The sequence below is a fragment of the Scomber scombrus genome, chromosome 18 (genome assembly GCF_963691925.1).
Source record: "Scomber scombrus chromosome 18, fScoSco1.1, whole genome shotgun sequence".
Classification (NCBI taxonomy): Eukaryota; Metazoa; Chordata; class Actinopteri; order Scombriformes; family Scombridae; genus Scomber; species Scomber scombrus.
This window is the reverse complement of record NC_084987.1, coordinates 22218182-22243568: the sequence shown is the minus strand read 5'-3', so window position 1 is coordinate 22243568 and position 25387 is coordinate 22218182. Positions and strand designations below refer to the sequence as shown.

The following is a 25387-nucleotide window of genomic DNA, read 5'->3' as shown; positions in this document are numbered from 1 at the left end:
CTGGGTGCCGTTGTTTTTTTTATTTTTTTATATTTCACTAAATTCAAATGTCTTCTGTGTACATGGTGTTTTGTGGAATGGTGTGGACTTAATTTCTTGATCAATGTTACTATTTCACCTGTTAAGAAGTCAATTAACTTTGAAAGTCTTGAAGTGCAAGCCACGGTCCGCCGGAAAACCAATCAGAAGCCAGCACCTGCTCCGGCTCTGGTTGGCAAATATCAGCATGAATCATTGGTTGGGTTTGTTAGGTACAGGCATGAGGAGTGAGATTGGTTAGCATAAAGGGTAAGGCTATCAGAGTAAGCCAATCAGAGGCAGAGGAGGACTGACAATGACTTCCCCATCCTACCAAAACAAAAAAGCCGGTTTACCTTGTTAATGACACGGCAGGTTAGCGCTTCTTACGTTACAGCGCGGACCTCTTGTGGAAAGTGGGGACCAGGTTTGTCTTCGTGATAATTATTCAAGTTGGTCGGAGGGATTTACACAGAAATTTAACTTCCTCTGAGGGCAGAAAGGAAACCCTCACTGCGACATAATTTCAAGGTGGCCTGTCAGAGGAGGAAGAAGGACAAGCTTAAGCGCACGAGAGGAGCGGGAAACATGAACATGGTTTATTGAACCTTATCAACCAGTGCAATAATTAATTATGCTTCGCTTAGCAATGTCCTCAGACGTGTAATATCAGTCCCTGCAACAGTCTCATACTGCACACATTTCGAGGACAGACTACTGAGGGTAAGCACCTGACAGACCTGCTGTAATAATGCTGTAACGTTATTATGTTTTTAATATTTCATAATTGTGGCGCCAGACGTAAAGTTAGGTATCACTCATTGACCTTTAAGCAGCCTAATAACCACATACAATGCTAAGAAACATACACTACTGTAATAAGGAAGCAAAAACGGAACATTTGAGCTTTGTTTCTTTGTGTTTAATTGGTCAAGCTGCATTTAATTATGGTATTATCAAATATTATTGGAGTTATTAGGTTGATACGGTGATGGGCTTTGTCTGTTAGTCTCTCCACACCTTTTATTTCCTTATGCACTTCTTTGGTTACATCAAAAGAATATAATACAGAGTGTTTAAATAGTTTGGAGCTTACAAAATACAACCAGAACTACTTATGTGGTGTTTAAACCCACAAGCATCTATTTGCCTATGAATTGTAATGACATCACTCACGAAACCAAGTGAAATAGAAAACACTATGTTGGATTCCTACTGACTCAGATGACTAGTGCATCGTGCTACACACACACACACACACACACACACACACACACACACACACACACACACACACACACACACACACACACACACACACACACACACACACACACACACACACACACAGAGACTACTATTATTTCATTATGTCTTCAAACTGTCTCTTCACGTGTGAAACATCCAGCACCGTGATGTGCACCAGATCCTCCCTCATCCCTAATATGTCTCACAGTGATCTTTGGTAAGTTAATGAGTAGCTGTGTGCGTCGTGTCAGGGGGTCGCAAATAGGAAACACAGTGTAGGTCAGGTGATGTGTGTATTTAATCCGCTGTGTGCGAGTGATCAGCAGCAGCCTGATACAGACAGCTCCACTGTGCACATGCTCCAGCATCTCTGTAGGTCAACACTGCTGTGCTCAGCATCAACACTGAAGTATTTATTAAGATGTGTTGGTTAAAATAACTAACTCCTTTACCATTACTTTCTTTCTCTTCTTTGCAGGAAGGATTTACAGAGTGAACAGAAGCTGAGTGAAGACTGAAGAGGGGAGAGACAGAGCAGTTTGCGTGCGGAAGAAATTTTGTTATCTTATCATCTTCCTGAAGAACTATGGAGCTGTCACTGGTACGTTTTAAAACTGGATCAGTTGTGTAAAGTTTCTGAGGCTGTTCATTATGGTGGAACTGTAACCTTTTCCTTTCAAGTCATTAGTGAGTAGTGAATTTTTTTTTTTTTTTTTTGGGGTGGGGGGGGGGGGGGGGGGTTTGAGCAGAAGGAACAATCTTATCTTCATGCCTCTTGTTAATAACTTGAGGTCAGGGCATCCTGTCTGGCTCGGTCAAACTTTCTACTGACTGATAACATCCTTCTGACATACAGATAACATAATTCAGCCAGCTCTGGAGGGGGTCGTACGGGCTGCAGATTTCAAATGAAAGTGAAGCAGGGCAGGTGAAAGGCTGCAGGACTATTAAGTTCACTGTGTGTTATATTTAATTTAATTCAGTTTTATTTATATGGCGCAAAAAATCACAAGAGAAGTTATCTCAGGGCACTTTTGCTGAATAATAGTAGTCCATTTTTCAGTGTCAAGCACAGTTAAAGAGACAACATTAGAATAAAATGTACTTATTTACTTATCTTATCCAGATTGAATAGTGTTGAATTTTTGGGGGCTAATTAGTGGCTGTGTGGTTCTGGTTTGTAAGATCTAACAGGACAGACTAATGCTAAGGCTACATGTGTGGTGTACAAATACCACTACAACTAACACACACTTTCTTTGTAGGACTCGTGGCGTTTAATGCATATAATCAAGGAGACAAAGTGGAGAGTCACCTTATCAGCTGTAGAATGTGTTTACATTTAATCCCGCTAATTATGTTCACTCACTGTCCTTTTCTGTCACTTAAAATGCCAAATCTTCCCTTTCTGGTTTAAAATTAACTTTATTTCTCTCCACCTCCTCCTCTCTCTTCAATTCCTCTTGCTATATTCCCTCTTTCCTTGCTTCTACCGTCAGGCTCACCCAGCTATCAAAGCCTTCATGTGTGGCTCCGTCAGCGGGACCTGCTCCACGCTACTGTTCCAGCCTCTCGACCTGGTCAAGACCCGCCTGCAGACGCTACAGAGCAACATGCAGCCCGGGTGAGTGTGCACACTAAACACACACTAAACACACACAGTTATCAGTAACACTAGCATGTATCATCATTATTAAGCAACTGACCTTCTGTTTTTGTAATTGTCTCACTGCATCGGCTGTTTTCTTGCTTTATTACAACTTTACTGAGTGAACATAGTACAGCACATACGAGAGCAGTATTGATTATTTACCAGTTTGTTAATCTTTGTGTAGGCTTATCTGAACATTACTCTTGTTCTTTCAGTTCGGGCAGGGTGGGGATGGTGACGGTGCTCCTGAACGTGGTGCGGACAGAGAGGCTGCTGGGACTGTGGAAAGGAATTTCACCGGTTAGAAAGTTATTGTACTTCCTACCGATATTGAAAAGTCTTCTCTATGCATGCAATGTTCACTAGCTTTTTCTTGTCTGAACCAGAATCCACATGTGACTCTGTTCTCTCATCTTTCCCCTCTTCCAGTCTTTTGCACGGACCATCCCAGGTGTGGGGCTCTACTTCAGCACCTACTTCTCTCTAAAGCAGCACTACTTCCAGGAGAAGAGCCCGGGGGCCATGGAGGCTGTGCTGCTGGGAGGCGGGGCCAGGACGGTGGCAGGGATCTTAATGCTGCCAGTCACTGTCATCAAGACTCGCTTTGAGGTAAGCTGTATATCTGTGTGTGTGTGGAGGAGGTGTTAGCTGCAGTATCCTGTTTGAAGCATTATATGAATTGTAAATGGGAAATAGATAAATCGAAATTCCCTGAATGTGAATATGTCTTTTTGTCAGTAGCCCCAAAACTGTAACGTAAATTAGTTAGATTTGAGACCTTCTTTATTTTCCCCTCTTAACTCTAACCAGACTAATGTGTGCAACAGTAATTTAACCAATTTTGTTTTTTTTAATATTTGATCAACTGTGTTATGTGAGTGTGTAACTAAACAAAGTGTTTTTTTTCTCTGTGCTTCAGTGCGGCAGGTACAGTTACGGTAGTGTGACCGGTGCTCTGCGCAGTGTGTGTCAGACTGAAGGTCCTGCCGCTCTGTTCTCAGGCATGATGCCCACGCTCCTCAGAGACGTTCCATTCTCTGGTATCTACGTCATGTTCTACAGCCAGACCAAGGCCTCGCTGCCAAAGGGTAAGTACAGGTCATATTATCATAACTGAAGCCCACTAAAGAAAATAAATGTTTTTTGGGCTCATTTAAATTAAAATTATACTGTGTTTTTCGCTTTTAGAGATAAGCACGTCAGTTTATGCTCCTCTGGCTAACTTCAGCTGTGGAGTCCTGGCTGGTGTGCTGGCCTCTCTGATCACGCAGCCTGCTGATGTCGTCAAAACACACGTCCAGGTGAATCCTCAGCTGAGGGCGGCAGAGGCTATCAGATACATCTACATGGTAACTATCACTCGTCTTTCACTCAGTTTGACAGGTCAGGTGGTAGCTAAGGAAAATGATTTATATTTTATTATCTTATTTAAGAATTGTAGACTAGCAGTAGCTTTTCTCTGTTTTAAGGCATAAGACATAAGATGTAACTGTACAATTAATGGCCACATAATACTATAACTGATAATAATGATCTGACGCCTGTCCTGGTTCTCTCTCTCTCTCAGGAACATGGACTCCAGGGGTTCTTCAGAGGGGCTGTTCCACGGTCGCTGAGGAGGACCATGATGGCCGCCATGGCGTGGACAGTGTATGAGCAGATGATGGCCCATATGGGACTGAAGTCCTGAGGAGGAAAGTTGATGAGAAGCTCGTGAAAGACAGAAGGGATAAAAGTCAAGTCACTGAATGAAGACGGGAGTGAGTGAACAGGGGGAACATGTGCCAGTGGAGTTGCTCAAAAAGCCTTCGATGACATTAAATATTTCTCAGAAACAAGAGAGGCAGACTGATGAGCAGAGAAACCTTTCACTAAAGTCTAAATGACCGATGAGCACATTACAAGACAGATCTGTGGAGAGTTGGCTCTGAATGTTTTACCGGGCTGAAGTTCAAAATTTCTTGCCCAAAATGTTGTTTGCTTTTGTCCATGCCACCTAACCTGGGAAGAAGCATTTCAAAGGACAAAACTATGCTGTGATGTTCTGTATTGCACTACAAGTTGTACAAACATTTCTGATCCCTAATTATCATTTTGCATGTTTGCAGAAATGCCTCAGTGGGAATTCCCACGCCTGTTTTTCCCCACACAGTTGTGGAACATACATAATCACAGAAAGAATGCACTGACACAGGACTTTATTACTCAAGACAGATAAAACCAGACTTCTGTATTGCACTTTAACCTCAGCAGTGCTGCCAGGACTCTTGGCACAGTTTAAAACCTGATGTGTTATGTCTCCGTGCCTTTTTAATGTTATTAAAATGTGATGTTTTATATAAATTAAAGTCATGTCCTTGTTGTAGTTTAAGTCTGTGTACTATTCTGCCTTAAAATTGAATGTTTTTTTGTTTTGCTGTTTGTATTTGAATAAAAAATATATATTTACCATTATTAATGTATTTATGTTTTAATTATGTTTTCTTTCGCATTCAAATGAATAAAACAACGTATCTACAGCATGTGTAGGATGAATCTCGCTGCTTTCCTTCCTTACTGTAAATGACTCAGCAGAAGTGATAGTTTCACATTAATGGAGGACCTCTGACCTCTGAAACGCTTTCATGCATTAAGGCACAAACGAGCATTCCATCAGTGTCCTACTTTTTGCAGAAACAGAACTAATATGCTGGATTATGTTATTTCTAAGTTTTTTAATGATTTATTAAATCAAGAGGACTGATAACAGAATGAACAACCTCTAACAAAATACACCTTTTGTCTTAAAAACTCAAGTTAAAGTCCTCAATCATCAAACGTACCGTGTTCCTATTCTCTAATGAAATAAATAAAAATGAAACGATGATTCAGCTGTGCTCTAAAACATTCAAAAGATTAGAAAGCCGTGTTGCTCAGCATATTGCAGCACACTGAGAAAACAAAGGCCAGAGACTTATCATGGTGGTGTGATACAGATAAGCAGCGGAGGGGGGAGTGGTGGCCTGACACCAAATAGGAAATAAGGACAAGGAGTGGAGCTGGTGAGAAATTAAGCTATTTAGGGAGATGTTCACTGGAATGGATGACTTAGTTATCCATTAAACAACAGATACTTCAGTCTGTTAAAAATGAATATCTCTGTTATGTTAAGTATTACATGGCACAAGCCTCAGTGGCTTACACACATGAATTAGCATGTCTGTTAAACTTCACATGACACCAGATGTAAGGAAGCTAGTCTAAAACTTACAGGCTGTCCAACAGACTTTGAGTATGTTGATAACCCAGATTGCTCTTTCCCCTTTGCTTTTCCCAGATAACAACTCCAAAATCTGGGTGTCACACAGCAATCCACTCCTTCTGTAGCCTTATTTGTATGTCCCATCTCCTCTATTGCCCTTGACATTCATCCAAACCTAAGTTTTATATAAGAGGCACCAATTAAATCTGCCAGCCTATCTGTCCAGTATCCAACTTCAATGGCCTTCAGGGTTATCAGTGTCGATAGCGTCCCTACGTGCTTAGTAAAATGTGTTCCAAATTTGTATAAAACAAATGTATTCAAAGTTCAGAGCATCTTGTAAATACAACTAATCTACAATCACAAACATGCCAGTTGGACTCAAGGTTGTAATTAAAAAAGTTAAATATCTTGAAATTCTTTTGGGATTATACATTTTAACAGTTTATATGTGTGTACATTCAGATAGTGAAGAAATGTGTTGTTTGAAATGGACAGTCAGCTCTGAAAAGTTTGGCTTTGTCCTTAAGAATTTTGGATTTGTGAATATAAAATTTGATCAAAATAGTAAAATGAATCAAATAGAGATTTAAACAGAGGTTACTGTCATATTCAATTAATCTAAACAATGTTTTCCAAAGTAATAAAAAGTGAGGGGGGGGATATGATCAGCGACAATTTACCCCACTGTTGTTTCGTATGTAGGTAAGAACAAGTAAAATATATTCTTAAACATCATACTGTCATTTGAATTATTTCTCAACATGCTCTCCTGACATTTTGTACATGTTGTGATACCTTTGCCTGGAACTCTTTATCTTCAGCAAACACACTTGCGACACAGTTCAGTCTTTAACCGAGAAGTCAGCGTCTCAGCATTGTCTTAATATGGTCTTTCCATCTCCATTGTCTTAATATGGGATCTCCATCCGACCCGTGGTCCGACCTGCAGTTACCTCTCTGGGCCTGTCACCACAGCAAGAGCACGACTCCACCCAGCGGCGACATTGCAAAACTACAGCAGTCCAGTTCACAAAAAATCAGCCAATCACACGCTCGGACATTTGGTATAAATACTGCGTCATTTCCACCCAGCGCTCTCTTTTTCACCGTGTGGTCAGACTTCCATACGGCGTTGTTTCGTGGTGAGTTTCAAACCATTATTTTATCGAAATAAAACCATAAATGTCGGGGAGGACTTAAAGTAACGGCAGCTTAAACTAAAAACATGCAGCAGGGCAGCATAAACCTCACCTGCCCCGTCTTTACCGTCTTAAATTTCGCTGTATAAATTAATGCTAACCTCCAAAGCTAACTTGCTAGCCACCGACATGAGGTAGCCTCAGTGTTCCTCCTCGCGCAGGACTCGAAATACTTAAGCTCTAGTCTTATTAAACTCATTTAATGTCATAATTCTGGCATTAAACGTGAAAATAATGTAAAGCGGGAGCATATATGATTTCTAGTGTGGTTTTTACCTTCAGAAAGGCTGCATATTAACTAATAGGCGATGACGCATCATTAGCTCATGTCTTTTAGCTCATTATACCCCCTAAACTCTGTGTTAAAGTCATTTGAAAACGAACCAGATAATAGAAATGTGTGATGTTTGGAATAGTCCAATGCCGGCCTTTTAGCACAGCTGAATTTAAGTGTCAAGTCCATAGTGTGGAAAAAGTGTAAAACATCATAGTAAAAGTCAACGCAGTTTGAGTCCCCTTTAGATCACATTACACCAGGTCTGGAACAAAAACAGTATACATTTACCAGTTTAATCTTCAATAGAGTATAGTGGGCTTTGATCTGGGCCTGGACTAATGTGGTCTGAATGGAGGATTTTCAGTGAAATGGCCCTTTATTTAAATTTTCATACGCAAAATGTTTCACAAATCAGCCACTGTTTCTCATAATTTTCCCTTTAACATCAAATTAGAAGTTTATGTGGAACTTGTGAGTTCTGTTTTGACCATGTTGTCTTTATTTCTTTTCCCAGCTCTCCCATCTAACTCGTAACTCAGGGAAAGTGGTCACGATGTCCGGAGGTCTGGATGTCCTTCAAATGAAGGAGGAGGATGTGCTGAAGTTCCTGGCAGCAGGAACCCATCTGGGAGGTACCAACTTGGACTTCCAGATGGAGCAGTACGTCTACAAGAGGAAAAGTGACGGTGAGTGGTGCTGCAGTTGTACTTTGCCGTATACTGTCATGATCACAAATGGCAAATAAACAGGACATGTTAACTACCTTGCAAGACTAAAATATCTGTTTTGCATAGTTTGCTCCTCTACAACATACCACAAATGAAAAACTTCCTTATATGCTCCTTAATCATCAGGTGTGTATATTGTTAACCTGAAGAAGACCTGGGAGAAGCTGCTGCTGGCAGCCAGGGCCATTGTTGCCATTGAGAACCCAGCTGATGTGTGCGTCATCTCCTCCAGGAACACCGGACAGGTAAAATAACACTGTATGTCTACTTATTATTCTGCTGATCTGTGCTGATTGTGTGAGACACAGTATTTAATTTGCTAAGCACTCTGTTAAAGCCGGGCACTGATGTCGGTGTTCAGGTGTCGGAAGTGTGCAAGAGTGAGCAGGCCGGGTTTTCGCTAACACCATTAGGACGATCGTCCCATGACTGGAGTTTGATAGTGACCTGAGCCACATTGTCTGCCTTCTGAAGCGTTTAAAAGTAAAATGATCAACAGAATTTGAGTCCTGAGTGTGATTGGTTGTTTCTGTCCACTGTAGAGAGCTGTGCTGAAGTTCGCCTCTTCCACTGGTGCCACCACCTTCCACGGTCGTTTCACCCCAGGAACATTCACCAATCAGATCCAGGCAGCTTTCAGGGAGCCCCGCCTCCTGATCGTGACAGATCCTCGTGCTGACCATCAGCCACTGACTGAGGCTTCCTATGTGAACATCCCCACCATTGCTCTGTGCAACACAGACTCTCCACTTAGATATGTGGACATTGCCATCCCCTGTAACAACAAGGTGAGGCAGTCAGTAAAATCATTAACTGACCATAGAAAAAAATCTGGATACTTAGCGTGTTGCACACCGTTAGAGCCCGGCGCTATCCTGTCTGTGCAGTGCTGGGTGTAGGATGTGTGCTAAAGTAATGCTTGACTTTTAACCTCCTGTCTAAACCACACAGACAAAGAGGTGTGAAGGTCTTGAGACAGCTCTGTACATCTTGTTGTTTCTGCCTTTTGTAGATACCATGACAGGACAGCTGTATGAGTTTGACTCAGTATTATCGGTCTGTTACAGGGTCACCACTCTGTGGGTCTGATGTGGTGGATGCTGGCCAGGGAGGTTCTCAGGATGAGGGGTACCATTTCCAGGGAGCACCCATGGGAGGTCATGCCTGATCTGTACTTCTACAGAGATCCTGAAGAGGTAAAACATGAAGTCTACAATGTCACGTAGCTTTAGGTTGGCATATTAAGGTGGTTACATGTGTGGTGTTTTTTTGTTTTTACACACTTGCTAATGCAAATATTTCTTCCAATGCAGATTGAGAAGGAGGAGCAGGCCGCAGCTGAGAAAGCTGTTGGTAAGGAGGAGTTCCAGGGTGAATGGACCGCTCCTGCAGCTGAGTTTGCCCAGCCTGAGGTGGCTGACTGGTCTGAGGGTGTTGCTGTGCCATCTGTGCCCATCCAGCAGTTCCCTGCAGGTATGAACTTTACATTTTGATCAAACTTAATCTTCAACCTTTATAACACTACAGTATGTTTGCAAGCATTTTATTTGGCACATTATAAATCCTATAACTTATCTTCCTCCTTCTTTTTTAGCTGCAGCTGCTGCTGCTGCTCCTCCTGTGAAGACAGGTGAAGTATTTTCTGGTTTGATAATATAGAATGTGAACTTAACATGTATTGTTTAATTTCCTGACTAAATGGACTTGTTTCTCCTTGCAGAAGACTGGAGCACTCAGCCTGCTACAGAGGACTGGTCCACTGCTCCCACTGCCCAGGCATCCGACTGGGGTGGTGCCACTTCTGATTGGTCTTAAACATTGACTGTGGCAACAATAAAAGTGTTTTGTACACACTGACTTATGACTGTTCATTTTATGTTTGCCATATTGATTCAACTTAAAATACAACACTACTCTTTAAATACCAATATGTCAACATTTAATAAATAAATAGTGGTCCAATAAATGCACATTGCACTTCATACAGCATAGAACACATCGGCAAAACCTTTAACACCCTGATAAGGGACCTGAAATATTTACTGGGAAAACAAAGTAAAGTTGAATGTGTAACAATAACAACTTAAGGATTTACCTTTTTATCCAGGTAAAACCAGTAAATGGGGACAGTCTTACGGAGTTTAAACCATGTACATCTTGCTGTGTAGTACTTGAACCAATATGTACAATACTGGTTAATGGATGTCATACACAGATCAGAATGGACAAATTCCTTTCTGCAGTAATTTGACTGCTAGAAATGTCATGAGGATCTATATATTGTGTACTGAAAGACACTGCACACTTTATATGAATGTTGTACATGGATAATAACTTGTAATTTGTTTTAACCAAAAAGCAGAACTCCATATTGAGAAGCTATAACCATGTTTGCGATATCTACTTGATAACTGACAATGCCACCATATAAAACTACCATCAATTTGCTTTTTTTGATTAATTGTATTCGAAAACTGACAACACAGGTGCTACTAAAACTTCCAAACTTAGTGGGTCTGAGGAATCATTCTCAATGTGGCAGTAAGAGGTGCTTTCTTTCACTTTGAGGATGTAATCCACTTAAACACCTTTGGGGTAAAATCAAGGTCACTTTTTAGAATCTTCTATTAAGATAATTACTCAACACTACAGCTCTCTTTCTCATATGAATGAGCCTCTAATCCTGAGAACAGCACATTAAAGTGTCTCGGTGGTAACTCACCACTGTATCTTACTGTATTTTCAGCTGTTTCATGCTTTGTTTTAGGTAATATCTCTATTTTCTTTATATTCATGTTTTGTGATATACTTTATACTATTTCAGTGGTGTTTTGTTACTGCATGTGTTTGGTGTTACTTGGTGTATATTTTTTGTTGTCCTGCTTTTATGTTTTGGTGAAGGAACATCAATCTTCCACTCAGCTGGACATCAACTTGTCGTTCTATTCTAAGCAGTAATTGCAGGGTACGAAAGCAGAGCAACAATCAAAGGAGAGAATTTGAACTGTAACTACAACTTAAAAAACAATAAATGCTCTTCTTAGTGCAGTACATTTACAATTTTCGTTTTGCACTTTTGTTTTTAGGGATACATTTAAGTGTAAAAATAAGTTACTGTCTTTGTGATCTGGTGGGATGGTTGCTCATGCAAGGACAGTGCAGCACAGAGACTGCACCAGTCTGACTTGTATCATCATATCCACAAACACAAATTAATCATTAAGAAGTGGCAATATTTCCTGGGGTTTTACTATAGGCAGTAGTATGCACTGTACATATAATAGCAGTAACAATTCTTATTAGATTAGGTTTTGTAAAAGAAAAAAAACTACACTTTCTGGAAACATGGTACCACTTTTTTATATGCACCAAATATAAAAGGTTTAAAATAGAAACTAATGGCATGATTACAAATGTATAAATAATTTACTAATATTTATAGATTAGTTATATTCCATTAGGTTGTGTGGTTATGAAAAATCCCCTTGGCTTGGCCTTTTAGTAATAATACAGCTAAATATACTTTCTAGGAACTTCCCCGTGTCTGTGAGCATACAACTATACAAGCAAACTTCTCCATAAATTGGTCTATGATAGAGCCTTCTTATTAACTAGAGCTAAAGCAAGTGTACCAGAGACATTTCTCACACGTTAACCAAAAGTTATTATTTTAAAGGCGTATTACTCATTTATAATGCATTTGTAAAATATTTTGATTAAGTCATTTGGGACACTTTTTTAAAACCTTCATAAAGGGTGCCTTATTTTAGTCCCGCATACATTTTAACATCTAATCGTATAGTTATATATAGTAATTCTGGAGTGTGTATTGCCAGGGGAAATAAGTAGTTCTCATTTATACGGACAATTCTAATAATTTCAATCGTGTGCAATATTCATATAATATACATATATATTTATTTCACTTTAATCTGTGCAATAAGAATATCACCTCTGGTATATTACCACTCAATACCAATATTACTCTTGTAAATAATGTCACGATTATCTTTATTACATATTTTTACTATTATTGTTCTTATTATTTTTGTACTTATTATTTATTGTTCTTTATTCTTTTGTTATTGCTGCTCTTATATTCTATTTTGCTGTCCACTTACTGCTGTAACAATGCACATTTCCCCATTGTGGGACTAATAAAGGAATATCTTATTTTATCTTAAAATGGGGACCCCTAGGGATTTTTGGAGTGGGTTTCCAAGGGGGCCCCCTATCAAAAAGTGGAATTACTTAGTTTCACTATAATCCCATCTTTAAGTATCACAATGACAGAACGTGTTGTTATTTTGGTCATGGTTTCATTGTCAGATGGGGGGCAATTAAGCTGTGTGTCAGTTTAAGGGTTGTTGTAGTGATAAAGGTTGAGAACTGGTGATCTACATAATGTGTGTGTGTGTGTGTGTGCGGGGAGGTTAGGGGGGGGCAGCAGTGTGGACGGTGCAGGTGCAGCAGAGGATGCAGCAGTCTTTGTGTAGCCTCTGTAGTAAACACTCACACAGTCCAAACATCCCGCCCGTGCAGAACAATCACCTCCTCTACGTTCGCGCTTGTCTGTCCGGTGGGCGTCACCCGGAGCTCACTGAGCCGCGCCATTGGACTAACCCCGCTCCCTTTCCTCCCCGGCTTCCGCTTTCTTTTCATACGCACGCCCCAACCACGGAATAATGATAATAATGATCAAGATGGCTACTATAGAGTACTCCTTGCGGTAGCTACCAACCAATTTCATGGAAGCACTCAAAACTGCAATTTCCCATCGTTCAAGCCCCTCGTAGGTGACGGGGGCCGCGCCACGGACGCTACTATATGGATTAACACGGGCTGAGAGGAGGTAAAAGTTACCGTGTCGCCGGCAGCAGTCATTCGGAGGAAGCTAACTAGCTAGCCGTAGCTGTCGACCAGGTCTCCGGGTTTAAGCTCTACCAGCCCCGCACAGGAGTGACGTCCCCCCCCCCCGCGTGCCCCGGCCGGTTCGCGGACAGCGTGAAATGGCAGAGCCGAGGAAAGTGCCGTTTGTCACCATTTCGTCCTTCAGCACCTCGCCGCCAGCCTCGGAGTCAAGCAAGAAACGCCGTCGCGAAGATGAGGCCGTCGACATCACTTTTGGGAAAGACGGAGGTGGTGGTGGTGGTGGTGGAAGTACAGTGGCAACCGGGTCAGGAGGAGGAGGAGGAAGTCTGCTCGACGCCGCCGAGAGCGGGGAGACAAAGCCCACCGTCCGCCTCAACCTGCCTCTCAGCGAGCCCAGCGAGAGAGGCTCCTCCGAGTTCAGCTACAGCGAGCTGGTCAACTCAACTCTTTCTCAGGTGAGGAGTTACTGTCGACAGGAGACACCCGGCAGGGGCCTAACCTGACACCCCCCCCTCCTCCTTTAGGGGCGCACTGCTCGGGTTGTTTGTCTGTGACGACACAGTTGTTACTTCCTCAAGAGGGTCATGTACAGTGTGTGAGGCCCTGAACTGTGATCCAGCTTTTCTAACCACCCGAAGGCAGCACAGACCCCAGACTCATTTCAAAACACGCTTTAAAACCACGCTTTTTATCTGAACTTTTATTTTCTTTATGTTGTGTGTTGTATGTCTTTTGAGAGTCATTTCAAATGATAACTGCTGTAAAAAATTAAGTGTATTATTATTTTTATGCTCAGTAGTTGATCTGCCTTAAAGTCTGAACCAATACACAAAGAGGAGAAACTGATTGGAAAGTTTTATATTGATGCAAATCTGTCTGATGAGGTTGATTGTTGTTAATGTTGCTCCCCTGTCATTCGTCTGTCGTCAGAATTCTCCTCAGGTAAAGCATGCAAGTTCAACAGTCCCTAAAGGACTCACGCCTCTCCTGGACCCCAACGACCCCTTTGCTGACGACGAGAAGGAAAGACGGGAGGTAGAAGCGATGGCTAAGAAGTTTGAGAGCAAATACGTAAGTGTCGTCAGTCTCAAGACATGTTTACGTGTGTATTGTCGCAGCTGTAACTGCATGGATGCTGTACAAGCAGAGGGATGTCTGATATGTCTTTGCAAAGGTTTTTGATGGTTGTGTGTTGTCCCTTTTTGCAGGGAGGTCCTGTAAAGAAGAAGAAAAAGGACAGGATGCAGGATCTCATTGACATCGGCTACGGTTATGACGAGACTGACCCCTTTATTGACAATTCAGAAGCCGTGAGTCCTATTTTACACACATTTCGTAACACCTCACCATCAACCCATGCTGTGTGTGTAGTTATTGTATTTTTATATATGATTATTCCCCAACTTGTGAGGAGCTTTGATCCATCTCAGGTGTTTTTAAGTGTGTTTTGGTCTGAAACTGTTTGACTTTGTCTTGTATCCCGTCTCTCCGCAATGCAGTTCTTCCTATCAGCACTGATCTACATTTCAGTTGAACACACAGTCACATGCTGTGTCCCACTTTCATGCTATGAACTAATTCTGAGTGGACTGAAAATATAGTGAAAATGGTCAACTGGAAACAGTGTTTTAAATTAAGTATGCTGAAAGAAATAGGCATACATTCTGTTTGATTTAGAAATGATGTCATTTTTTGAGTGTTTCGTTGATGGACACTGATGTATCACAAAGAAATGTGCAATAAAAATGAGATGGTTAAAAAAAACTAACTACTCAGCGGTTAAGCCAGATTTTAAACAAAGAAAAATAAAGTTCAGGTTTTATAAGAAAACATTTGCTTGTCTTAGTGAAGTTTAATTGTAGCATTAGAGTTAAGTTACATCATTGTATAATTTTCTGTTCTCAAGAGCGTAAACTGCAAAAGATTAAAACTACAATATTTACAGTATAGCGTGATTATGTGAAATCATTTTTGTTTATCTAAGCGGAGGCAGAATGTTGTTGTAGCACACAGCAGTAAAACAAACCCAACAGTAATGTGTATGTCTCCCGGCCACAGTATGATGAGCTGGTACCGGCCTCTCTCACCACAAAACACGGAGGCTTCTACATCAACACTGGCACACTGCAGTTCAGAGCAGCGTCTGACTCAGAAGGCGAGAGTGCCAGCGCGGAGAATAATCACTTCAAGGTGGGTTCTTTCCTACTCTGCGCTCTCGTCTGTATTAACACGCTGTGAAGTAAAGCAGCAGATCATACACATTAAATAGTCAAGTTAAACAAATCTGCTGCACTGTCCATAACACCATCTTTTTGTACCTGTTTGTAGAAAATGAAAGACGGCGAGGAACGGGTGATTAAAAAACGTCGGAAAAAGCAGGACGGTGGAATTCTGGAAGACAAGAAACCCAGGAAGAATAAAGTACCAAAGGCCGGGTGAGCTTTCATTTTTCTTCAGTTATTCATCTCAGACTTTTCGTTCCCCCAGAATTTTCCGCTTTGAGAATATTTTTGTACGTTATTTTCTTTTTTCAGACGTCTGTACGTCATTTAGGTAAATGTTGAGGTTGATTAAAATGAGTTCTTTTAATGGGAAGTTCACAAAAGGAGATCTGTTTTCCAGCTGACACTAAAGTGCAATATGCGTCATTGTTTCCCATCAGCACCCTCCACAACCAATGATTAATACATGTTCGCTCTGCAGTCAGTTAAAGTCTTTCCTCTTTTTTTTTTTGTCTCTTTTTCCTGCAGAGTTTCAGCCATGAATGTCCACCGACCAGAAAAGAAAAAGAGGAAGAAGCTCATGAAGGATTCTCTCCACCTGGCCAACATGCTGCGCCGCTTCACCCGGGAGAAGGAGGAGATGCGGAAGAGGAACATAGCCGCCGGTCTGCAGCGCCCAGCCGCCGGTCTGCAGCGCCCAGCCGCCGGTCTGCAGCGCCCTGCCGCCGGTCTGCAGCGACCCAACGCCAAAGTGCCCAGCGCCAACAGCGCGCTCCTCAACACCCACGCCAAGGCAACCACTGCCACCGCCGGCAACGAATGCACCATGGCCGACCTGTCCACCGACCCGGCTGTTATGTCGCTGCTGGGGTCGGCCAACAACGACATGTTGCAGGACATGATGGGCGACCTGGACTTCGCGATGCTGGACTCTCCTCAGCCTTCCAGTCCGGCGCAGGGGGAGAACGGCTCCTTCGGTATGGGACAGAAGTTGGGCGCAGGTCGCGTGTCGCAGGGTAACCTGTTGCCCCCTCCTCCCCTGCCCAGCGGACTCCCAGGACCACTCACAAAACGCATCGAAGACCTGAGAGCGGTACGAGATTCAATATCTCCCTGGATTAAACGTTTTAGAATATAAGTTAAAACCACATCACGCTCTTGTTTACACGGGGCTGCCTTTACTTTATGCCAAACATCTCCGTAACCTCACCCCCTTTTTATAGTTGTGTTTGTCAAAAATGTGACACATCGCTCACACTTGTCTTAATATCTGTTCCTCATCACAGGCGTCTCGTCTGTTTGACGAAGAGGGCAGGAAGAAATTCTTCACGTTGGACATGAACAACATCCTACTGGAGTGAGTATAATCCACAGTTTTTATTATTCCAGGCTGTTATAAAACGGACACATCTTAATCACCCGTCTCTTTGTGCTCGCTGCAGTATTGAGTTGCAGGTTCAGGAGCAACCGATGGAGGTGCGTTCAGCCGTCTACTGTCATCTGGAGGCCTTCGTGCCCTGCAATAAAGAAGCGCTGCTCAAACGCCTTAAGAAGCTCAGCCTAAACATACAGGTGCGTGTGGCAGTGATTTCATTATTATTCGGAGACTGTAGGACAACAAATGTGGCAGCTTCCAACTGTACCAAAGGAGGACTGCTCACAGCATTTCAGTTTTCAAAGGTTACAGTCCTCCGCAGAATTGAATATCTAGAAATTATGTAGATTCGGAGTTGTTAATACAAAGGAAAGCAAAGCCTACTAACTCATACTTGTATTACTCTCAAGCGTATGTTCATTATTTGACAAGAAATAAGCAGCAGGCAGGTGCATCAAAGTGTTAAGTTTTTTAACAACCTGTTCTAGCGTTCTATATTTAGACGCAAGTTCGCCGCCCGTCCCTCTCTCTCTTTTATTTCTGACTGTGCTTTTTGTCCCCTGTCGTCCAGGATGACCGTCTTCGAACGCCCCTGCTCAAGCTGAAGCTGGCCGTGTGCAGCGTGATGCCAGAGCAGATAGCCCGATACAACATGGACTGTATCGCTAAGGTGGCAAAGTAAGGACACCTCTCACGGCAGCTGCCACTCTTATTTTGAAGTGCAGCGTTATTTCTGTTTGCTTGTTATGTATATATATATATATATATATATATATAAATAAATAATATTTCCTTTGATATCATTTATAAATGGTTTAACGCATGTTTATTACTGTGTTCACAGGCAGCAGTCTGAGGAGGGAGAGAAGAATGGTTCAGAGGACGATGATGAGGAGAAACCAGGGAAGAGGGTGATGGGACCTCGGAAGAAGTTTGTCTGGGATGACAAACTGAGGTCAGTTTCACCAAGGAAAAATTTCAAGAAGCTTTATATGTACATGTATATGAAGTACCTGTCATTTCAAGCCACTATCATCAGTTTAGCTTCTGTTCTTATGAAGGTCCTGGACTGTGTGTGTGTGTGTTTTAGGTCACTTCTGTGTAACTTGGTGCGGGTGAAGCTGAGCTGCTACGAGCTGGAGGGCAAGAACTCGCTGTCTCTAGAAGACTACCTCAAAGCCTTTATGGAGACTGAAGTGAAACCTCTCTGGCCTAAAGGCTGGATGCAGGCCAGGTGATAAGATGGACCCACTTCATTTTTCACTTTCCATACAAGTCGCAAATTCTCTGATACTGCTTGTCTCGTATTAATATTTCTGACATGTTTTTGTGACAGGATGCTGTTCAAAGAGAGCATCATGGCTCACGGTCACCTCACAGGCTACACGTGAGTCACACTGCTTATGAGAAATCAGTCTCTTGAGAATTGACTGGTTGTCTAGCTTGTTCTGACTCATTTCTATTGTTTTTTTCCATTCCAGAGCGAAGAAAAAGATGGTTGCTACTCCCAAGGCCAAGCCAAAGGTTTGACTTTTCTGTGCCATTTAGTTCTACATTGAAAGCAACATATTTAATATTGTATTTATTGAAGGTGCTAGATTTCAAGTTGATTGCCCTTAAAGGGTAATTCTGGTATTTCCTATTTTCCTATTAACATTTTTTGAATTGGTCCAGTAGTGAGTGAGAACTACCTGCATATTCATCCTCACGCACCCATTTGTTTACATTTATGAGGCGGACTTTTACCGCAGTTAGATTGTAAGGAAACTATAAAAACTAAGTGCAATGACTGATTTTCCAGTGAACTATTAAAAGGACGATTGCTCTCACTGATGCACTCTTGCTCAATACTGGACCAATACCAAAAATGTAACTCATTCATAAGTCAACAAAACCCTAAATGATGGGAAAATAGGGTCACGGTTGAAAAATACTGGAATTACCCTTTAACATCTATCATCAAACACTAGCCCATGAGTTTTTGGTCAGCAGTGAAAGAGTGGAGTTTATTTTTGTTGATGTTGCTCATTGAACATCATCTTCTTTAAGCTCATCAAATATTTTGTGTAACTGGTGTTTTTTGTGTGATGTTTAATTCCAGGAGGCTGTGTGGGTTCAGCGGCCCACTCCTTCAACAGGCGCCACTCCGTCCCCTGCTTCCCAGGTTGCCAAGCGACCACCTCAGTCAACGTCTGAGCCCATATGTATCGATTCCCTCGACGAGGATCTGACGGCTCCCTCCCTGGACTCCATCTCCCAGGCCCTGGCCATCCTTGGCAACGCGGCCAAGGGCCTGGCCCAAGGGGACAACCCCCCGTCCCCAGAAGGATCCAACACGACCACCCCGGCCCCCCCTCTCCACCCCTCGCCTCTCATCCAGCAGCAGAAAAGGAACTCTGTCAGCACGCTCAGCTCCAGCACACCTCACTACATCTCTACCTCTTCGTCTTCCTCCACCTCTCTGTCTCGGCCTCCCTCCATCACATCGTCCCCTCTGTCCTCGGTGAGGGTGGACGGGATGGGGGTCCTTAAAGGCACGGCGCAGGTGCACAGACACTCAGTGTTAAACACTCACAGACCCGTGGGTGTGGCTAAAGTCAACATGCCTGCCTCAACCTTGGCATCCAAGCCACGCCCGCCGCCTACCGCGTCTCCGCTCGTGCCCCCTGGATCAAAGATGGGGGTCTCCACTACCCCATCCGGCCTCCTCAAAGGAAACAGCAATAATAACAAAGCCAACAGCGGCGACACTCTCATCATCACATCGCCTCAGTCTCGGCCACACATGCTCCAATCGAGCGTGCACATGACCCCCAAAACCTTCCAGGCGGCCCGACTGACCCAGACCCCGCAGAGCAAATCCTCCCCCTCCCTCTCTCAGTCGCTCACTGTAGTCCAGCAGTCCAACTTCATCACCCCCATGCACGCCACCCTCACCAAGTCCACCCACAGCAGCATCCCGCCCATCATCAAACTCTCCCCACGTGCCCCCAACCCCATCGTCACGGCCACCACCTCGCCCTCCATCTCCCAAACCCCCAGGTCTCAGGCAACCCCCACCATCCACCAGTACTCCGCCAAAAGCCCAGCAGGGTTCCGCCCGCCGTTCTCAGGTGCCCATGGAGGAGCAACAAAGCCGGGGCAAGGCAGCTACACTCCTCCGGGCGTCCAGAAGACCCTGAGCAACAACAGCACCACCAACACCAGCCTTATTAACACCTCATCCATAAGCAAGCATTCAGGATCCAGTGCCTGCCTCACAACGGCCTCTGTCAACGCAGGTCAGCGTCAGAGGGCGGTGGGTGGGACACCTCAGGGGGCCAAGCCCATCGTATCTGTCCCATCGCCATCCGTCTCTTCTCAGTTGCCACAGGTTTGTACTGCGAGGATGTAGGTGTAGCGTGTAGCTCCTGTTGTCTTCTACATTCAGTTTTTTGGGGGGATTGGAGGTATCAGACTTGCTTTTTTAAGGTGTTGCCTAGTTGCCTTTCTTCACTTCCTCACCCCATCATCTCCCAGGTTTCCACGGCAGGTAGCAGCAGTCTGCTCAGCTCGGCTCCGTCTCTTCCCCTGGGCTTCGGGATGCTGGGGGGCCTCGTGCCCGTATCGCTGCCCTTCCAGTTCCCCCCGCTGCTAAACCTGCCCCCGCTTGGAACGGCGGGCTCCAGCACAGCGGCCAGCGGCTCGGTGGCCAGTAGCAACGCAACATTCTCCACCCTGACCCAGAGTGAGTGACGCACGCAGGGATCAAACTTTTAAAAACGAGCACACCACACAGATATTTAACATTGGTGGCAGGTGTGAAATATAATAGTGGATTAAAGTTGACTCTCGACACATTAGCCAGGCGCTCTGTATGTTACCCTGCTGTCGTCTGTTTTCGGTGTTCCTGTGTAAGCTTTGTTGTGTGTTTTATGTTAGAGCATCATTTGTTTTTACTTCCATTTTGTGAGTCCAGATGTAAGCTTGTGACCTTTCTCCTATTTGACATTATTCCATTATGTTTGCTTCATTTCCCAAAAATGTCTCCTGTTCTCCCCCCCCTTTTTTCCCCTCCCCTGCTCTCCTGCCAAAATAATGCCAATCATGTATTGGTCACTCATTTGGCTTTCTATCTTCACTCCCCTCCTCCTGCTCTTTTCTATTTGGCTGTCATTACCTTAACCGTCCCTCCTTCTGCTATCTTATTCCTTTTTCCCCTTTGCTCTCACTGTCATCTTTTCTACCTTCTCCATTCTCATTTTTTCTTGTTTTGTTGGTATCTGTCCACCCCCCACCCCCCCATTTTCCCTCGTTTCTTGTTCCCCTGTCCTGTCCTGTCTCCTCAGATCTGTATAAGAGTCTCCAGTCAGGGTCTCAGATTGCTGTGCCTCCTCACTTGCAGCTCGCTTTCTCAGGTAAAATCTGACCCTCCCTCCCCTCGCCCCCCAACCCTCCACCACAAAGCCTGCTCCATTTACTCCCTCTCCTCCTTGCCTTTCTCTTTTTTCAAATGTCTGTTGTTTGCTGTCTCGGGTTGTCCCTTTTCTGTCCTGTCCCGTTCTGTTCTCTGCTGGTCCGTCGGTGGTCGCATGCCTTTTTTAAAAATTTTTTTTTTTTTAAATGTAGTCATTTTAGCCATCATCCAATCACTGTAATAGCAGTGTCCTCATGGTTTTTTTTAATTTGTCTGTTATTGCTTTTCACTGACATTTCAAGAACTCTACTATTCCTGTTCAGATGTCAGTCAAAGCCAGGGAGGAGACGCTAAGAGGAAGACTCTATGATACAGCTGGATCTCAACACCCAGTGGACGGCTTCTAATGACATGATGTCAGGGACAAATCAGGACGGAGCGCAGCTTTTGAGTGACAGATGGACAGACCACTCATAATCGGGGCCTGACTAAAGGACTGGATTTACACTTCAGATGTTTGGTCCGAGAGCATCAACTCACCATGAATACCAGTTCAATATAACTTTTTAAAAAACACAACAATTTGATAACTTTTAAATACTATTCATAGAATTGTTAAATGACAAACACAGCTTGTCAATGTTTACAAGATAGACCTATATCACTGTGGGCAGGGGGAAGGAATGAGTGAGATATTTTTAGGTGAGTGAGCGAGCTTGTGTGTATGTGTGAGGGTCTGAATGCGGTTGGATGTATTCTTTGGTGGGACTGAAAGTGTGCCTTTTGTATGTCTCCCTCTCTGATGCATGGTCAGTGTATCTATTTGGTGCTGTTTTTATCATAATGTAATTATCACTGATACCTGTAAGAAATGTAAACTGCAAATAGTTGATTTGAGCTTCTTTTTTTTCCAATGGGAGCTGTACACTTTTTCATTGTACATGAATTCTTGAGCGAATTCTTTTCTGTATAGAACTCAATACTTTTAATTAAAATTTTGTCTTCACAAGGTAATGAGAATTTCATCCAAGTTTCATATTTAAAGGAACAAAGTTTGATTCCAGCATTAAAAACATTGTTTCCTTTGGACTCCATACAACACAACTGATGCACAACCCAACACATTAATGGGCAGTGTAGATTTAATTGAAACCTTGATTTGGCTATTAAACCAATTCCAATGATCCATGAACCCTAACTTAAACCAGACAACAGTTCTCAAAGCATTTAACAATAATCAATAATATATGCAAAATTTCAGAAACACCATTTGACACCAGACCAAGTTACCGGAGTCCATCAAATAACGAGACAAAAACAATACAAAAAAGGGAAGAAAAAAACGTTTGTCAAGCAAAGCAGTTTGTGATAGACTTAAAGGTGCAGTGTGTAGAATCGAGTGGCATATAGCAAAAATGTAAGTATGTTTTAATTAGTTTAGTCACCTGAAAATAAGAATTGTGGTTTAATTACCTTAAAATGAGCCCTTTATATCTACATAGGGAGTGCAACCTCTTGCACAGAGCCTGCTGAGTTTCTACAGTAGCCCAAATGGACAAACCAAACACTGGCTCTAGAGGACCTTTTGCATTTTTCACACCAACCAGAGGTTCTACAACACACTTGCAAGGGGACACGGGTGTTCAGTTGGTTGTACTTTACAACCTCGCCACTAGATGCCACTAAATCCTACACACCGTTTCTTTAATGTGGAGGGTAACTTGAACTGGCAGTATGAGAAGGTCAGGATTGGCCGGCCCTCCCAGAGCTTCTCCCAGGCGGTTTCCCCCTCAAAACATTGTCGCTCCACGTTGGCCTTTTAACCAGAGCCTACTTGACCAGAGGCCTGGTTTTATCGTCGTCGCCACACTGGTGGGCTTTGTACTTTTTCACCTCAGCCATGTACTTTGACCAAGCATCGCTCTTGCCTGGTTCAGCCTGCAGGAGAGGAGGCACAGGGGATTAACGGTGGTAAAAAGTGGCACAATTCAAGTCGACAACACCACCATCATCATAATCCTGCGCCCAACTTACTTCTGTGTCCTCTTTCTGCTTCTTTGCAACCATGCCGGTCTTTAGGAACACACCGCCTCTGCGCTTCCCCACCTGGGTTAGGGGATAGAATACTGAAACCGTTATAGGAGCCCTTGCAGATGGGACTGCCAATGAAGGAGAATACACCAGAGCAGGTCTACATTTAGTCTCCTGCCGCACCACCAGCGAAACCATCATCAGTGAGGAGCATCCCTAATCTTGACTCATCTACAATTTGTTACATATTGCCACAGTGTGTTCATAAAAAAAAGTATAACACAAGCACTGTGTGAGTCTGAGATGCTACTGGTAATTAATACTGAAATGTTGGCCATTGTTTCTGGATGTAATAACTCTAGGGTCAATTAAGAGTTAAGACTGTCATGGTGCTTCAATTTGGATGTGTGGAGAACTATTTCTATCTCATCTTACAACTGCCAAACCCCTTACAAAGCTCGTCACGGGAAGGGGCTTCTTTTCCACTGGGATCTGTCCTTGTTCTGTGGCTCTCGCATCTCCACTTGTTCGCTGCGTCTCCTTTTTCCTCCGCTCCTCCTCCTCCATCATTTTCTTCTTGAACATCTCCATGAAGCTGCCGTCGTTAGCGAACGCGTTGCCCGCCGACCCCGGGGCTTTGCTCGGTGCCGGTGCGGGGCTGCTGGAGGGCGAAGCGGGGCTGTCGCCGCTGCTGGAGTCGCTGCTGCTGCCGCTAGTTTGAGGTTTGCCGTGCTCTCGTTTTAGATCCATGTTTCATGGGCTTAATGTTGACAGACAGTCACAGTCCTGCAGCTTCCAAACGACAATGGTGGTGTCTGCTTGTAAGGCTTTGTAGTGAAGTTACCCACCTTTAACACTCAGCTGAGAGGCCGGCTGGACCCCCAAGCTACAATAAAAAATACCAGAGTGTATCTGTATAGGCAGCGACAACGTTCAGTCCATAAAATAATATATATCCTCAAAAATAAGGCAAAAACAGGCTTCAAAATGACGTGAATTTCCGACCAAAAACAAAAGCGTCAGTGGCTAACGTGGCTAACGCCCGGTTAAAGGCCTTTGCGAACAAACTCAACCCAAACAGCCAATTCGTGAGAAGGTTGTATAGACATATAAATATATACTTTAAAGCACACTGCAAAGTTCAAATACCTTCATCCAAAAATGTGTAGGTTTGCAGCTTTTATTTATGCTTTTCGCTTACTTTCACCATCCCTCACTAGCTGTCGGCCATGTTTCATTTCCACCGATGACGTCACGTGGCGGGTGGCCTTGTTTGCCATAGATATATATGTCTCTGTTGTTTGCCCACCCGCTTTCTGAGGAGGCCCGCCCTTCTCTTCCACTGATTGGTTAGTACTCGCTGTCTTCGTTGGGTACATTGGTTAGGTCAGGGATTAGAGTAAAATGCTGGGTCAGAGCCAATCAGAGGTAGAGTACCGCGGGTCTTCGCAGAATGCAGGTGGGGAAAATAACCCTTGTAGGTGTGGCGCCCCCTGCTGTGCCGGGAGTGAAGTTAATGGATTGTCGACTATGACATTTCCTGCAGTTGCTCTTAATAAAATGAGACATTCGTCAATATGTTGCAGTTGCATTTTTAACACACACACACACACACACACACACACACACACACACACACACACACACACACACACACACACACACACACACACACACACACACACACACACACACACACACACTTTTTTTTCTCCATTACAAATGATAATATCAGTTTAACAATTTGAGTGCTTAGTTGAATCTTTGAAAACGTACATGAATTTCAGAATATCTTAGTATTTGCTGTGCCCCCCTTTTATTTTAATGACAGCATGCACTTGAGCTGGCATGGACTCCGAAAGTTTGTGCAAAACCTGATGAGCCAGCATGATATATGATATGACATGATATTATCCCAGCATGATGTAACCATGTTCCAAAGAATACTTGGCTTTCTCAGTCTTCAAATGCCCCCATAAACGTTCAGCGGTCAGGACTATTTGGTCTTTGAGGTGTGTTTGCGGTCATCATACAGTATTAATCCTTCTCCACAAAGAGGCAAACCGGTCGGTGTAGCATCTCTCTCATGTTCAACTCCAGAGAACGCAAAACACCCCCAGACTAGA

General features: G+C 43.4%; 4 protein-coding genes and 1 non-coding gene across 9 annotated transcripts; 4 read left to right on the top strand and 1 right to left on the bottom strand.

Annotated features, from left to right (window-relative positions):
• The first annotated feature begins 382 nt into the window (after positions 1 to 382).
• On the top strand, positions 383 to 5371 carry LOC133999723 (mitochondrial glycine transporter A-like). 2 transcript variants are annotated; one of them, XM_062438999.1, is made up of 8 exons: positions 383 to 741; positions 1745 to 1867; positions 2766 to 2890; positions 3133 to 3217; positions 3347 to 3526; positions 3837 to 4005; positions 4106 to 4266; positions 4485 to 5371. In XM_062438999.1, the coding sequence occupies exons 2-8, from the start codon at positions 1853 to 1855 to the stop codon at positions 4605 to 4607; spliced, it is 858 nt and encodes a 285-aa protein (XP_062294983.1). In that variant the 5' UTR covers positions 383 to 741; positions 1745 to 1852; the 3' UTR covers positions 4608 to 5371. The 2 variants fall into 2 exon arrangements, with proteins under 2 accessions (XP_062294983.1, XP_062294984.1); XM_062439000.1 differs by lacking the exon at positions 383 to 741 and adding an exon at positions 1568 to 1638.
• Positions 5372 to 7257: 1886 nt separating this feature from the next.
• On the top strand, positions 7258 to 10222 carry rpsa (ribosomal protein SA). Of its 2 annotated transcripts, none has more exons than XM_062438998.1 (8): positions 7258 to 7303; positions 8152 to 8323; positions 8492 to 8610; positions 8908 to 9153; positions 9433 to 9561; positions 9679 to 9838; positions 9960 to 9995; positions 10089 to 10222. In XM_062438998.1, exons 2-8 carry the CDS (start codon positions 8191 to 8193, stop codon positions 10178 to 10180), a joined length of 915 nt encoding a protein of 304 aa, XP_062294982.1. In that variant the 5' UTR covers positions 7258 to 7303; positions 8152 to 8190; the 3' UTR covers positions 10181 to 10222. The 2 variants fall into 2 exon arrangements, with proteins under 2 accessions (XP_062294982.1, XP_062294981.1); XM_062438997.1 differs by having other exon boundaries at positions 10086 to 10222.
• On the top strand, positions 8686 to 8825 carry LOC134000327 (small nucleolar RNA SNORA62/SNORA6 family). The gene has a single exon (XR_009927427.1). It is a non-coding gene; the product is annotated as a small nucleolar RNA SNORA62/SNORA6 family (small nucleolar RNA).
• A 2901-nt stretch (positions 10223 to 13123) lies between the features above and the next one.
• ubn2b (ubinuclein 2b) lies at positions 13124 to 22242 on the top strand. 3 transcript variants are annotated; one of them, XM_062438994.1, is made up of 17 exons: positions 13124 to 13692; positions 14180 to 14308; positions 14446 to 14547; positions 15296 to 15427; positions 15566 to 15672; positions 15988 to 16552; positions 16746 to 16816; positions 16902 to 17031; positions 17406 to 17512; positions 17679 to 17789; positions 17925 to 18068; positions 18171 to 18221; positions 18316 to 18358; positions 18936 to 20207; positions 20354 to 20561; positions 21163 to 21231; positions 21554 to 22242. In XM_062438994.1, the coding sequence occupies exons 1-17, from the start codon at positions 13375 to 13377 to the stop codon at positions 21598 to 21600; spliced, it is 3606 nt and encodes a 1201-aa protein (XP_062294978.1). In that variant the 5' UTR covers positions 13124 to 13374; the 3' UTR covers positions 21601 to 22242. The 3 variants fall into 3 exon arrangements, with proteins under 3 accessions (XP_062294978.1, XP_062294977.1, XP_062294979.1); XM_062438993.1 differs by having other exon boundaries at positions 14168 to 14308; XM_062438995.1 differs by lacking the exon at positions 21163 to 21231 and having other exon boundaries at positions 14168 to 14308.
• On the bottom strand, positions 21494 to 24503 carry trir (telomerase RNA component interacting RNase). The gene is made up of 3 exons (XM_062438996.1): positions 23715 to 24503; positions 23265 to 23336; positions 21494 to 23168 (listed from the first exon to the last, which is right to left on the bottom strand). The coding sequence occupies exons 1-3, from the start codon at positions 24009 to 24011 to the stop codon at positions 23061 to 23063; spliced, it is 477 nt and encodes a 158-aa protein (XP_062294980.1). The 5' UTR covers positions 24012 to 24503; the 3' UTR covers positions 21494 to 23060.
• Positions 24504 to 25387: the final 884 nt, after the last annotated feature.

Bases quoted from the DNA above. Each gene is read 5' to 3' on its own strand.
- LOC133999723 (XM_062438999.1), top strand. The intron at 3,527-3,836 runs GTAAGCTGTATA...TCTGTGCTTCAG, and splicing joins TCATCAAGACTCGCTTTGAG to TGCGGCAGGTACAGTTACGG. The intron at 4,006-4,105 runs GTAAGTACAGGT...TTTCGCTTTTAG, and splicing joins CAAGGCCTCGCTGCCAAAGG to AGATAAGCACGTCAGTTTAT.
- rpsa (XM_062438997.1), top strand. From the start codon at position 8,191: ATGTCCGGAGGTCTGGATGTCCTTCAAATGAAGGAGGAGGATGTGCTG. The intron at 8,611-8,907 runs GTAAAATAACAC...TGTCCACTGTAG, and splicing joins CCTCCAGGAACACCGGACAG to AGAGCTGTGCTGAAGTTCGC. The intron at 9,562-9,678 runs GTAAAACATGAA...CTTCCAATGCAG, and splicing joins TCTACAGAGATCCTGAAGAG to ATTGAGAAGGAGGAGCAGGC.
- ubn2b (XM_062438993.1), top strand. From the start codon at position 13,375: ATGGCAGAGCCGAGGAAAGTGCCGTTTGTCACCATTTCGTCCTTCAGC. The intron at 13,693-14,167 runs GTGAGGAGTTAC...GTCTGTCGTCAG, and splicing joins TCAACTCAACTCTTTCTCAG to AATTCTCCTCAGGTAAAGCA. The intron at 17,032-17,405 runs GTGCGTGTGGCA...CCTGTCGTCCAG, and splicing joins AGCTCAGCCTAAACATACAG to GATGACCGTCTTCGAACGCC.
- trir (XM_062438996.1), bottom strand. From the start codon at position 24,011: ATGGATCTAAAACGAGAGCACGGCAAACCTCAAACTAGCGGCAGCAGC. The intron at 23,337-23,714 runs GTAAGGGGTTTG...CCCCTAACCCAG, and splicing joins CCCTTCCCGTGACGAGCTTT to GTGGGGAAGCGCAGAGGCGG. The intron at 23,169-23,264 runs GTAAGTTGGGCG...CCTCTCCTGCAG, and splicing joins AGCAGAAAGAGGACACAGAA to GCTGAACCAGGCAAGAGCGA.